Source organism: Juglans microcarpa x Juglans regia, chromosome 2S, assembly GCF_004785595.1.
Source record: "Juglans microcarpa x Juglans regia isolate MS1-56 chromosome 2S, Jm3101_v1.0, whole genome shotgun sequence".
NCBI classification, from domain to species: Eukaryota; Viridiplantae; Streptophyta; class Magnoliopsida; order Fagales; family Juglandaceae; genus Juglans; species Juglans microcarpa x Juglans regia.
Window position 1 is genome coordinate 11661143 of NC_054597.1, and position 15235 is coordinate 11676377.

General features: G+C 35.4%; 1 protein-coding gene across 1 annotated transcript; it reads left to right on the top strand.

The window, feature by feature from the left end:
- The first annotated feature begins 933 nt into the window (after nucleotides 1-933).
- Nucleotides 934-13560, top strand: LOC121253155 (CSC1-like protein At3g21620). Its single transcript, XM_041153095.1, has 12 exons — nucleotides 934-1336; nucleotides 2356-2704; nucleotides 2891-3037; nucleotides 3567-3702; nucleotides 4678-4779; nucleotides 5523-5642; nucleotides 5771-5851; nucleotides 9231-9571; nucleotides 10196-10441; nucleotides 11230-11554; nucleotides 12684-12917; nucleotides 12998-13560. Exons 2-12 carry the CDS (start codon nucleotides 2391-2393, stop codon nucleotides 13259-13261), a joined length of 2310 nt encoding a protein of 769 aa, XP_041009029.1. The 5' UTR covers nucleotides 934-1336; nucleotides 2356-2390; the 3' UTR covers nucleotides 13262-13560.
- The last annotated feature ends 1675 nt before the right edge of the window (nucleotides 13561-15235 follow it).

A 15235-nucleotide genomic window follows, 5' to 3' on the forward strand; every position in this document is an offset into this window, starting at 1 on the left:
TATATTTTGCCCCATCGCCCTCCAAATACGAGATAGTCAAATATAAAACCCTCGAAATTCTTCTTGGACTTCCTTAAACTTGGCAATTGTGTATGTCTTTTTAATTTGCTTCTCAATAGGACAGCGGGAGATGCAAGGAATCTCAATGTTAAATGAATTGAAATCAGCAATTGCTTCATTATCTATTTTCCTCCTAAGGATTGAATCGTACTGATCAATAAATTGTTTCAATATGGTTCTAGAGTGAACGTAGTTATCGAAAAATATATTAATACTTTTACTACGTTATGTAATTGACATTCTAGCTCAAAAGATTGTAAAATTTTTTTAATTAAAAATAAATCGCACGAGCATGTTTCTCTTTACCCTGCAGGCATGCAGTGAGAATTACGAACCAAGAATGTGCTTTTTTTTTTTTATCACTACTTGTCGTGCTAAGGACCCTAACACAAAACTTCTTCTTCAAGTCCGCGTGAGAGGTTTGCATGATTGGCCAATATTTAATTACAGCAGTACCGCATGCATACATGCGTTATCTATCATTAACAATAGAATTAAGTACTTTTGGACCCTTTGAATTATGATAATTAATACATTTATATATATACACGCGGGTACGTACTAATGCAATGTCGTAACTTCTCTAGCTTGGCCAAACCTCTTATTTTAAATTGAATTAATTAATTGGTTTTAATTATTTAATTAACATTTTGGTTAAAAAAATCAAAATATATCTTTTAGATTATCATCTTTAACGAGAGATCGCCAATTTTGGACAAAAAAAAAAACAATTATGACGTGGAGGTAAAAAATACTAAAATAGTAGCCGTTACTATTTAAAAAAATAATAATAATAGTAACCGACGAGCCGTTACGTTGGATACCCGTTCAAATTCCGGTAGCTAAAATCCAAGTGGGACCCATCCATTTACGAGCCCAAACCTGAAGCGACAGTTGGTGACATTGCCGCCGGTTCACCTTCCCTCATCGATCTCTCTGTTACGGAGATAAAAAGGCTCGTGGCCATGTCCTAATCCTTCCACGAAACTTCCCTCACCGGACAACCCACAACTGCACAGAGAGTGATTCTTTTGTCCCCTACGGTACCCACTACCACAGCATAGTGCCTCTCAAACGGCACTACGTACGCTTCTTGCAGCTCTCATTGGGCTCTGTTTTCCAAGGAATCTTTTTCGCTTCAAGAACAACTTCTCATTGATAGTAAACGCTGCGTTTCTGCTCTGTTTTCTGAGGAATCTTGTGAACTTTCTGCCTGAGGGAATGAAGAACATGTAATTTCAGCATTGAACCTGAAAACGGTGCGTTTGCAGCTCTGGTATTTGACTCTTCTTATTTTCTGAGCGACATCGTAGAGATAGAGAGGTAAGACTGAACAATTTTGCGCTCTCTGTTGGGTCCAATGGCTGTTTGGCTGCTGAGAAAATGGAGGAAAGTTAGAACACGAGGTCTTTTTTTTAAGGTTTCTCAATTTCAATTTCAATTTTCAAACTCCAACGACCGGGTGGTAACAATGTCTTCTGTTTGGCTGCTAAGAAAATGAAATTTTGGTTTTCACTTGTTCTGTATTTATATGTGTATACAGTATATCTGTATCTATATCTATACTTTTTTTTCTCTCTCTTATTCTTACTTTCAAGAACTGATTAGTTGAATCCATTGGCTAAGAAAAAGAGGGGGAACTATAAGAAAATAAAATATATATTTTTTCATTGGCTCAACCCGGACGAATCAAATACCTATTCTCATCATCTTCAGAGAAAAAAAAAATGCCTTCTTTCTTCATATGTATTGCTTAATCAAATAACCAAGAACCGAACTTTATGAAACGCTCAATCTGGCTGCTGAAAGGTGGAATAATTTTTGGACGTTAAGATTAAAGATTGTTATTCTAGTGGAATTTTTATGTTATGATTTATTTTCTTTCCCGCATTTTCTTGGCAACCAAACAGACGTGGAAGTTCCAGTCTTGTGACTAGTTTCCAGGCTTTCTGCACACACACACACACATGTATGTATGTATATGTATGCTCGCGCGCGCGTATTGTTACATATTTATCGAAATGTCTTCTCCTTGTCACTATCTTTTATTAATTCCTATAGGTTGATCTGCATACCGTTGTTAAATGTGATATTCCGTTTTAAATAAATCACCTAAAGCGAAAGTAGTTGTTGTTCAAACCATACTTTTTGGCTGCAATTAAGACATGATTTTATTTTTTCAACTCTTTTGTGGAGATCCACTCTAATTTACCAAAAATATGCTGTGTCCAAAATGGTGCCCTGTGGGTTTTCTTGAGCTTGAGATTACCTTATTATTTTATTTTATTTTTTTTCAGATTAAATTATCATTGTGTTTTTGAGGAGCTCATATGGCTACACTCAAGGATATAGAAGTTGCAGCGGCTATCAATATCCTCACTGCATTTGCTTTCTTTGTGGCATTTGCCATACTCCGTCTTCAACCCGTCAATGATAGGGTCTACTTTCCAAAATGGTATCTGAAGGGTTTAAGGAGCAGTCCACTGAACAGTGGTGCATTAGTAGGCAAGTTCGTCAACTTGGACTTCAGGTCATATGTCAGGTTTTTGAACTGGATGCCTGCTGCATTGAAAATGCCAGAACCTGAGCTAATTGACCATGCAGGGTTGGATTCTGCTGTTTACTTGAGGATCTATTTAGTCGGGTACTCTCTTAAAGATCATTTCTCGATCAAATAGCTTTCATGGCCTGCTATGTTGGAATTTAAGTGTCCTTTCTATAGTCTAATAGTCATTCTACGTTTTAACTGAATATTTCTCTTTGCTTCAGACTCTGGTTTGTTATTTTGTTCTCTAGGACTGATTCTACCATTTCTGCTGTCAAAGTGCAGGCTAAAAATTTTTGTTCCTATTACATTCCTGGCTTTTGCCATCATGGTACCTGTTAATTGGACCAATGGCACCTTGGAGCACTCGAATTTAACTTATAGTGACATAGATAAGCTTTCTATTTCAAATATCCCAATTGGATCTGATAGGTATGCAGAACCTTCCATCGCTATATATCCTCATCAAATATTGTACAATTTTCACTTATTGGTAATGAATCTTCTCCTCTTGATGTTTTGTATTAGAATTTGTAACGTAATTAAAATGTTGTCAATTCAAAGTTTTATTACCTTTTTTCGCAAGTCCATATGAAAATTGAATGATGTGAATGGGTAAGTTTGATACATATATTTTATTTCTTTCTCAGAATGTTTAACATATAAATCCACTATCATCAGTCCATTAGTTTGGTCGTCGATTACTTTTCTCATTATAATGACTGCCTCTTTTTTGGCCTACTTGAACTTTCACTCAATAACACTGCTGTATACAAGATATTCTACAACTCGTATTTTCTCAACAACAATTAATATAAATGGGAAACTAGTGTACTGGGCTATAGAGTGAACGCATACATTAGAGTGGACAATGAAGCATGCATACATTTGGCCTACTCTGCAATAACACTCCACTCTCCCGTGAAACCTTTCAATTAATGGTCAAAGTTATTTGTTGCAGATTTTGGACCCATTTGGTAATGGCTTATGCTTTTAGCTTCTGGGCATGCTATGTTTTGAAAAAGGAGTATGCGATAGTTGCATTGATGAGGTTACATTTTCTCGCATCAGAACAACGGCGCCCCGATCAATTTACAGTAAGCTCAAACATAGTGTAGCATCAAATTGTGTGATATGGGTTGTCAGGCCAACCTTTTCTAGCACGATATTTAAGTCATGACATCTGAATGGGTGAGGCGGGGGTGGTCTCGGATATTGGCCAAGAAAATGTAATTTTTGTTTGAAGTGATTCCTTTACATAGTTGTAGGTTAGAAAAATGGTATAAATGGATACACACTCTCAAGTCTCTTACCCTTTCCATATTCTATCTTATGTACTTGGAATTCATTCACTTTGAGCAGTCCCGATGAACAGATTAAGGGAACAATCGCAGATGTTGGATGTCTATAATATTTTTGTAAAAATGTTTGTGTTGACCCTTATATCGCACCCATGCAGCTCGAAGATGTGAATCCATGGTTGAGGAATAAGACATTGTTGATTTGCTGTTGTAATCTAATCAAGGGCATGAATGTCAAGGATAAGGGTAGAGGGATGAAGAAGATTCAACTGGTGCAATCCTCAGGTTAAGATTTGAGGGCTTAATTTGTGAATTGATCAAAGAACATGTTGTCAGAGAAGGGCAGTTCACAAAGGCTGAAAATATGAGTTTTAGCCAGTTGGTGATCAGGCCAGATGGCACGTGTTCATTAATTGTAATTTCTATCATACTTGAACGAGTGAAGTAGATGGTAGGGGTATACTGCTACCGTTATTTGAAGTTGGGGTGTCAAATTGAACAAAATGAGTGTCCAATGGGGACTTCGCATGAGGAGATATATAGTTTCAGGCAATAAAATGTAATTCTCCCGTGATGAATTCCCTATATGACTGATATACAAATAATTGTATGTCTATGCAGCCATTTGAATAGGTGAAATGTAATGAGCTAGAACTCATCTATAGCACGTATACAGTAGTAACCATGAGTATCATTTGAGTTAAAATGCTCTCAAACCTTGTGGCTATTTTGCTTCATGTTGAATTTTAATTTATTTTTTTTTCCATGCAGGTACTAGTAAAAAACGTACCACCAGATCCTGATGAGTCAGTTGACGAGCTTGTGGAACATTTTTTTCTGGTCAACCATCCTGAACACTATCTCACTCATCAGGTTTGATGCTGCATTATTTCTGCATACAACCGAACGAACGAACTCTCATGGAATACATGAATACATTTGCTCACACATACAGATACATGCATATGAACTAGAAAAAAATTGAGAAGATCTGCATATTACCATATTGCTAGAGATACATACATCCATGCGTTTGACAATAAAGGTACAAACTTAGTTTGAAGTGTTGTTAGAGTCTACATACATATATGATTCTAAAGGATGACGATTTGCACATGTTCATGATTCCAGTTTTTAGGAACTTGGTTTGCATCTTCATCTCAAGAGTAGAAATGGGGGGTGGGCTAGTGTGATAGGTAGAGTGGGGTTATAGTCATTACTATGGTTTGATATACATCATTATATTTGATACTCCTAACAAAGAAAACTGACTGGTAATGGTCAATGTTACTGAGATCCTCTATATTTTTAGACCCTCTCATTCCATTGTAGTGCTTCTGAGCTTGCTAAGTTTGGAGTTCACCTTCACAATTTTGTTTGTGAGCCATTTGAGGGAATAGCTCAAGCATATAGATAGTAGGCATATTTTTTTGGCTTGTCTGCATTCTTTTCCTGATAAGTAATAAAAATTTCATTAAGATGCACAAAAGGCACAATCCATGTACACAGGATTTAAGAGAGACATTCATCTAGAAAGAGGAAAAGATACAAGAAACCTCATGAACATTAAACGCCTTAAAGTCAAAGGAGGTTCTTACCTAGCTATCCACATGCAGGTTGTTTACAATGCAAATAGACTTTCTAATCTAGTCGAAGAAAAGAAGAAGATACAAAACTGGCTTGACTACTATCAACTTAAATATTCCAGAAATCAATCTAAGAGGCCTTCTTCAAGGGTATTATTGCACTGCTCCAAATTTATTTTGTTCTTCCTAATTCTGATATCTTTTGGACTAGCTTTTTTCATACTCAAATGAAAATATTATGTTATTTTCACTCTTGGCAACGAATTTTTTCTGCGCAGACTGGTTTTCTAGGTCTATGTGGAGATAGGGTGGACTCAATTGATTTTTATACATCTAAGATTGAAAACTTCTCAGAAGAGGTAAGCAGCATTTATTGAGCATCTTGACTTTTTTTATTTGACTTCATAGAAAGCATTTACTGTCTGTCCCGAGAATGTGCAATCACTCAAGCTAGTTAGGGTAATGTCATGTTTATACCAGTGTTTCACGTGTATTTCTTGAAGTTTTGACTCTCTATTCTTCATCTTAAACGCGTGCTTAAGCGCAAAGAGCAAAGCAGCAAGGCCAAAAGCGCACTTTAAGCGTGCTTATTGATGTTGAGGTGATCTCAAACAATATGTAAATAGTAATAAATAAGTAATAAATAATAATGAAAAAGTAGTAAATTATTTATAAATAGTAGTAGTGAAGTACTCTAGCTTTCTAAACACAGCCTTTTTTTTTTTTTTTTTTTGAAATAAACCTCATTGTATTCAATTTCAAGTTGTAGCTGTATCAGTATACATTTTGTCCATCCTCAACTGATTAGTAATACACTCGGGGCCCTCCTTAATCCAATACAAATCGTTCACCCCATGTACTGCCCCTTTTGCAAGTTGATGAGCAACCTCATTACCTTCTCTATGAGTAAACCCAATCTCCCACTATGACTATACATGCATAGCATGTTCAAAAGGAAATCTAATTATCAGACCATCCCTTTCCAGAGTAATTATTAAATTTTCATCATTTTTACAAAGAGTCTATGGAGATATATGTTGACCTATGCATTTATCATGTGGGCGATATAGATATATATGGATATTTAATAGTTTAAACAGATGCATCAACTAGGAGATCACATCAAAATTCTTAAAACTATTTCGTATATTTTTTGTGCTGGTACGTGACACCTTAATGCTTCGGCTTAAATTACAATATATTTAAGAAAAAGCCTATGCACTCAGGTAATTTCCTGTGCATAGTTTTAAAAACTAGTATTCTCTTCATCTTCTTTCACGAACATCTTTACAGCTCAGGCCTTTCCTAACTCTCCTTCTTCCTTAGTCTCATGCTGCCGGCCTTACTTCTAGCTTTCTCACCATTGTGCATCTTGGTCTATTTAAACTTATAGCAAACCAGAGGCTGAACAGGTGAAGGTAAGAACTAAAACAGACGTGTGTCTCTCTTCATGTCCCTTTCTATGCTTTTCTGCTACTATCTCATAGTTGTAATGGTGATAGTCTTAGTAAAAATTCCTAAAAGGTAAACCTGCTTTGATTTCCTTCACATCTAACAGCGGCTAATGATGGATCTATGTGAGATTTAGGTCTCTTTGGGTTACACACGTGATATGAGATGAGATGCAATGAAAATTAAATAAAATATTGTTAGCAATATTATTTTTTAATATTATTTTTATTTTGAGATTTGAAAAAATTGAATTGTTTATTTTATAATCAAACTTTCCAAGAAATAAAGTGATTTAATATCTTAATATTATTTGATATATAAAATTTCGTTTATTTGATAATTAATTTTTTATAAGTATTAAAAAAATGATAGTTTTCTCTTCATATTATAATGCACCAGAAGTGCAATGACTTAAAGATTTTTATGCTTTGGCATGGTCGTTTTGAATATTTGGGATCAATTATGATGTTCTAAATAATTAAAAATTTATTAAAGAATTAGAAGAATTTCTTACCAAATGATTATCCATGCATAACATGTTCGAAAGGAAAGTTCATTATCAAACCTTCAATTTCCAAATTAATTATTAAATTTTCATTATTTTTACAAAGAGTCTATGGAGATAGATGTTGACCTATGCATTTACCATGTGAACGATATAGATATTTAATAGTTTACTGTTTGTGCTGGTACGTAACACCTTAATGCTTCGATTTAATATCTTATATTGTTTGACATATAAAATTACGTTTATTTGATAATTAATTTTTTATAAGTATTATATATATATATGTAATGAAAAATTATATATGCGAAATGTTGCATTTTCTATATATTTTGCATAGACTATTAGATTACGGATTTAATTTGCTGATTATCCAATCTAGTGTATTCTATTGAATAATGTAAGATAATTTGCATCTAATACTTTTGATGATTATTGTATGTTAGTTTGGATTAATGTTGAACATCTTATTCCCATATGCATACTCATAATGGTTTAGCTGAGTCAATTATTATATGACCACAATTAATTATTGGACCATTTCTTTTGAAAACAAAGCTACATGTCTACTTGGAGACATGCAATTTTACATACTGCATCATTAGTTCGAAAAAAATGAACTGTCAATAATAATATTCTCCATTACAACTTTTGAATAGTAGTGAAATGGTTTGAGATAAAATATTTTATTGAGTTTTGAGAAATTATAAAGAAAAAGTCGAATAAAAATATTATAAAATTAAAAAATTGTTTGAAGATTATTTTTGTTTCGAATTTTGAAAATGTTGTATTGTTTTTTGTGTTTTACTTTTTTTATTTTTTGTAGTTTGAGAAAATTATAATAATTAGGTAATAATTACATGAAAAAGTTAAAAATTTGAAATTGAAAAGTGTTTTGTATTTGAGCGATGTTAATGAAGAAAATATTTAAGAATATCTGAGAATACATTATAATACTTGTGTTAGTTTTGACTCTCCCTTAGACTTCAGTCGTTAGATACATTAAACCTTTAACTGAAGATACTTTTAAGACACGATTTGAAAATTATCATTTATATGAAAAATTTAGAAACAATCTTCTCACTATTAGGAGAGAAAAGTTGCCAGAATCAAGACGCTAAGTACAAATCAATGTGATCAAAATGTTCATACGATCATTCATTCGTAAGCTATTGAAAATCACATACCTATTGCCTTTAATATGACAACTAATGAATTTAAAATACATCTGAAGCATAGAAGACATATTAGTGCAAATAAATTATCTTATTATAAAAGACATAATTCTTACCTGGCTTCTTAATTTTATCTATCGCAATCTTTGAATTCTCTTACTATTTCACTTTAATTTTACAACACCAACTTACTTTCGAAACTTTTTTTTAGTTTGTTATTATACATTAATTTTAAAAAAATATGTACTTTACTTTAATCAGGCGCGCTTCCGACATGTGCTTTGCGCCTATGTTCTATAGACGGTGTTTGCGCTTTTAACAACACTGAGTCCAACGGTCCAGTTTATTTATAAGAAAAGCTTATGTCAGTCGCTTCTACACGTCAGTAGAACTGTCTTCTATTATCCTGACATGAGTTGAACTGTCTTCTATTTAAAATATGTCAGTCGATATGATTTTAATCCTTAAAAACCATACTCGAGGATAGATTCTCTGTTCAAAGGTGTTCCCTTTGCACTCAATGACATGATTGCAAATGATGCTGTGTATTGATTTGAAAGCGTATGCATAATACTACGTCTATTTTTTTTAATTAATAACTGTCAGATAGCCACAGAGAGGGATAAGATTATCAACAATCCTAAATCAATCATGCACGCAGCATTTGTGTCCTTCAAAACTCGATGGGCTGCAGCAGTTTGTGCACAAACTCAACAGTCCAGGAATCCAACTACATGGTTAACTGAGTGGGCTCCGGAGCCACGAGATGTATATTGGGCCAACTTGGCAATTCCATATGTTTCACTCTCAATTAGGAGGCTTATTGTTGCTGTTGCGTTCTTCTTCCTTACCTTCTTTTTCATGATCCCTATTGCATTCGTACAGTCGCTTGCAAACATTGAGGGTATTGAGAAAGCACTCCCTTTCCTAAAGCCCATAATTGAAATGTGAGTGTCTTCTATTTTTTCATTTTTCTTTTTGCATTATTGGTTTACTCTTAGGAAATTGAAATATATAGAAGGTGGAAGGTGATATTAGGAGCGGTACTTAATATATTTCCTCTTCTTCAATGGCATCGTGTCTCTTACATTTAGCATACATGGAAAAAAATAAGCGAAGAAATTGCAGGTGAAAATAAAAGAGTATGAACGGTGAGATTAGCAGAAATTCAGTTGGCATATAAGTGAGAAGCCATGTTTCACGATTACATAGATGCTGTACTTCGTTTATACAAGTTTTGGCTTGGCTTATGGTTGAAAAAGCAAATGTGTGTAGGTTGTTCTTCCTTATTGGAAATTTTTAGTTTTTAGTCTGTGGTAGATTAAGACTGAAGCCAGCATTCAGAAAGCTTTGATGCTTCCTAAGTTCTTGCATACTCAAAAGTTCGTTGTTCTAGGCATATTCAGGTTAATTCACCCAGACTATTCCTTGAACATCTCTCAATTAATTAGTTGTAGCTCTGAAAACTGGAATGATTTTTGTTCATGATTGTTCTTCCCATCCTTGACGGGTCACTCTGGATGTCATTATATTATAGAACTACATATACTGACATCCTCATTTTCTTGCAGAAAATTCATAAAGTCATTTATCCAAGGTTTCCTTCCAGGAATTGCTTTGAAGATTTTTCTCATTTTTCTGCCAACAATATTGATGCTAATGTCAAAATTTGAAGGATTTATTTGCATGTCTGCTCTAGAGAGGAGATCTGCAACTAGATACTATATTTTCCAATTTATTAATGTCTTTCTTGGGAGCATAATTACTGGAACTGCATTTCAACAACTAGATAATTTCATCCACCAGTCAGCAAATGAGTATGTCCCTATTTATATACAGTATTTTCTCAATCAGTATGTCCCTAGATAATTTCATCCACCATTACTAACAATCTCTCTTATTGCACTTGACAACTGTTGCTCATAATTAAACTATCTGAATTAATGGATTTTCATCCTTCCAGCTGGAAGTAGCATTACAGTTGCAATGCTCAGATGAATGAACATAATACATTTGAGTTCATTGTAGATCATTTGGAGTCTGTTATGTCCATTGTACGTTTCCATTGTATACAATATTCACACAACATCTTGATTATTGACTGGTAACAATTTTGCCCCGCCTACCCATCCATCTTCACTTTCGCCCTCAACTGTAATGCTACTGCCTTTCATATTTGTGCTTATTTCCTTGTGGATCCTTGGCCTGCGCCCACAACCACCCCCCCCCCCCCCCTTCTCTCTTCTACCGGGTCTCTTTTGCTGTCAAAATTGGCTGGCAAAGAAAAAAAGTATCATTAGTTCCATTAGTGTCAGTTTACTTTCTTGCCCAATGACTTGTACCATGCATACAGAGTGGCTGATATGACCATCATGTATTGTTGCAGAATAATTTCTCCTCCAGCAGTTTCCTGCAAGGGTTTCCTCAGTTTTCATTTTTAAAGTTATCTGGTTAATCTACAACAAACTACACAATTCTTCACTCAACTGCCATAGGATGATCAATAGCGCATATGTTGGGTCTTGTATATATGAACTTTATCTAATATTCATTGCTGCTTTTTTATTTGAGAGTTTATAATAAGACAGTTGTTGGCTAATTGCAGAATCCCAAGGACAATTGGTGTTTCCATTCCAATGAAGGCAACTTTCTTCATAACCTATATAATGGTTGATGGGTGGGCAGGTATTGCTGGAGAAATTCTAAGGTTGAAACCTTTAATAATTTATCACTTGAAAAACTTTTTATTGGTGAAGACTGAAAAGGATAGGGAAGAAGCGATGGATCCTGGAACCCTTGGTTTCAACACAGGAGAACCTCAAATACAACTATATTTCTTGCTTGGACTTGTTTATGCGGTGGTGACTCCTGTTTTGCTTCCTTTTATCATAGTATTCTTTGGCCTGGCATATGTTGTGTATCGTCATCAGGTAAAAGAATTGTCTGTGTAACAGTAGAGTAATGTGCTTTTCTCAGTTTAAGAAGCTCTAATATGTTAGGAATGTAAGGGCAGCAATAACATAATTGTGATCTGATGAGCAAGGAAGAATCATTTTCAGCAAGTTAATCTACATTTGATGCTTCACTAAAGATTCAATTCGAAGCATTTTTAGTACTTAAGGGAAATTGGTCTCTCTCTCGTATACAACCTGTGTAAATGGGATTTACCCTTATCATTATTCATCAATAGAGTTCTTCATTACTTAATAAAAAAAGGTAATTAAGGGAATTTGGAGCCTCACTTCATACAAAGGCTCAATGAAGAGGAGTGTTCATCTTCTTTGTCAACTTGGAATCTCGTATGAGATCTTTTTGAAATTAATGATGTGTAATTCTGCTAAAAGATGTACTTACACATAATTTATTTGATGGTCCAGTATTATAGCTTTTTCATGAATTCAAAATATCATGCACTAGTAGTAGATTATCACCGATGAGTCCATGCACTGTTTTCAGTTTGGATCTTGGTGTTAAGAGTTAAGACATGCTTTTTGTAGAAGGGGTATAATATAATGTCTTATGAAGATAACTAACTCAAGAGGTCTTTCTTTGGCATGGAGTTCAAATAGATCCCCTGCTCAGCTTGTTTTCCATCTTGGGATTATTTTATGTGTTAAGTGTTTGTTTTTAAGAAATTTTCTCTCTCTGATGCTGGGATTCGTCCTCTAGAGTAGAAAAACACGTTTTCTTAATTTTATTGGTTCTGGTCTCATCTACTCTGTTATTAAATGAGAAATTATATGCATCAGAAATTGTTGCAAATATTAGCTCTTCAGGCTTTTTGTGATTCAAATTTACTTGCTCTTTTTATTCGAAGGGGCTTGTGATATCATCATACATTTGAATGTACTTGTAGTTTACAAAAAAATATGATCCTTTTCTGAATAATGAAGATGTTGTTATGGATTTTCTTAGCATATAGTATTTTCTGCACCAAGCCAAGTGCATGCTTTTATTTAAAAATGCGGTAAGCTTAGTGTCTCTTAGAAGTTGGTCAGTATGTTGACAGGTCCGATTGGTTAATGTTGCTCTGATGAAACCCTTTAATGATATCTGCAGATTATAAATGTATACAATCAGGAGTACGAGAGTGGTGCAGCATTCTGGCCTGATGTCCATGGGCGCATAATAGTTGCTCTAATTGTGTCACAGCTGCTACTGATGGGATTATTAAGTACAAAGCAAGCTGCTCAGTCAACTCCCTTGCTCATTGCACTCCCAGTGTTGACAATATGGTTTCATCGATTCTGCAAAGGCCGTTATGAACCTGCTTTTGTTAGATATCCATTGCAGGTTTGTCGAAGTTCTTGTTTTTATTGGTTGCAGTGTTTTCTGAATAACTTCAAGTTTCCTGTTGGGTGGATTTTTTTCAGGAAGCAATGATGAAAGATACATTGGAACGTGCAAGGGAGCCAAACCTGAACCTGAAAGGCTTCTTACAAAATGCATACGTGCACCCGGTTTTCAAGGGAGGAGATGATAGTGATAGTGATGCAGCATCAGGAGACGGGGATCAAGAGCCTGAACTCATCCCAACAAAGCGCAACTCTCGAAGGAATACACCATTGCCCAGCAAACATAGTGGTTCGGTATCGTCCCTGCCTGAAGCTGTTCTGGAGCATGCACAGCTCTTATAGTGTTAATGTTTTGTTGAGGTTAATAGTAAACAATTTTAGTTGATTCTAGCAAATAAATAAAAAAAAATAAGGAAAAAGGCAAAGGGGATATCTCTTACTTAAGAATTGGGTTATTTTCTTTCTGGACAAACATTGCTTCTTAGAAACCTTCTCAAAATTTTCAGAGATAGGGGTTGGCATTATGTCATTATTTATTGTTATTGCTGATTGGTAGATGGACGAGGGGTGATGATTTGTGGCGGACTTTGTCATGTACCTCCAACTGATCCATAGCAATTCAATTGAAGCTGTTCGTTTCATTCTCTTGGATTTCAACTCCGGCTTTGGTGTTTTAAAGACTAGGAGGACGTACGGAGCAGAGATGGTTGGATATCTCAGTATACACTTCCTTATAATTATGATACGCTTGCAAGTGAGATGATCTAAAACACTATCTCACCCAATCGTTAATGTACTTTTCTGTACGTGTGTCAGGACCTTGAGGTCAGGACCCTGAAGTGTTTCTGAGTTGCTGAAGTGAAGAAGTGACGAGAAGCGGATCTATGGCGAACGATATTACCTGCCTAAAGGGATTAACCGCAGCGTTTGAATTAGTGAAGTTGTGCATTTTGTATGTCAACGATATTAACAAAAGGGAACGGTGCGCATGAGCTTTAAGTGGAACGGGGCATTTTGGGAGATGATGGAAATGAACCAAGAACCTTCTTAATTAATTCTTGGAAAAGGTTTTCAAAGAAGCTTCAACCTCAAACACGAAATCAAGCTTCAAGAATTCTGAACAAAAACCAAGTATCGTGAGTTCTGTCCATTTATACAAGAGTTTAACAAAGGAGTAAAAACAATGTCGTAATAAGGGTAAGAATATAGTCATCGAGCCAACAATCTTCATTTCCTTCGTCTCCCAAATCGCCCCGTTCCACTGAAAGCTGATGCGCGTCCTACATCAACCTTCCCTTCTGTTAATACCATTGACATACAAAACGCACAGCTTCACTAATTTAAAAGCTGCATTTAATCCCTTCAAACATGTAATATTGTTGGCCACAGATCCACTTCTCTTCACTTCTTCACTTCAGCAACTTAGAAACACTTCAGGGAAAAACCACCTCTACAATTCCCCTTACATTCTCCTCCCCTTAAAGGGCATTGACCTCAAGGTCCGGACAACTCCCCCCACCTCTCAGCGAATTTAAAGGACCTTGCCCACAAGGTGTGGGTCAAGGTTGCACAGCTTCCACAACAATTCCCAAGAACTGTCTTCAACAGGTACTCCAAACCATTTAACTACCACATCAATTGTTGCTTGATTCCCAACTTTTTTCAACATTCTTTCTAAAATTAATTCAGGCTCGGGTTGTATCTGACCTTGTGGATCAAGTGGAGGCAAAGTAGGTTGGGGGTAATGTGTTGGCCTCGCTTCCATGGATATAGCCTTGAACAAACAAGCAAAAGCAACTTATATGCTACTGTTCCAATCTTTTCAATCACTTGAAAAGGCCCATAAAACCTTGGGGATAACTTCATGTTATGTCTCATGGAGACTGACTTTTGTCTATAAGGCTGAAGCCTCAAGAATACCCCAATCCCTATCTCAAAACTCCTCTCAATCCTCTTTCTGTCAACAAACAGCTTCATCCTTTGCTGAGCCTTCTATAAATTCTCCCTTAACATGATCAAAAGCAGCTCCCTCTATCTCAACTGCTAGTCCAAAGCATCATTATCAGTTGTTCTTAGAATGTAAGACAACAGCTTTGGAGGCAAATATCCATAGGGAGCTTCAAAAGGAGATACTCCAAGTTCAGAATGACAAGTAGTGTTGTAACACCATTCAATTATTGGAATCCACAAGCTCCATTCCTTTGGCTTGTCACCAATGTAACACCTTAAATAACCCTCCACACTCTTATTCAATACCTCAGTTTGTCCATCTGATTGGGGTGATATGCAAAGCTGAAATAGTAAGTTCCATTGCAT

Bases quoted from the DNA above. Each gene is read 5' to 3' on its own strand.
- LOC121253155 (XM_041153095.1), top strand. From the start codon at position 2,391: ATGGCTACACTCAAGGATATAGAAGTTGCAGCGGCTATCAATATCCTC. The intron at 3,703-4,677 runs GTAAGCTCAAAC...TTTTCCATGCAG, and splicing joins GGCGCCCCGATCAATTTACA to GTACTAGTAAAAAACGTACC. The intron at 5,852-9,230 runs GTAAGCAGCATT...AATAACTGTCAG, and splicing joins TTGAAAACTTCTCAGAAGAG to ATAGCCACAGAGAGGGATAA.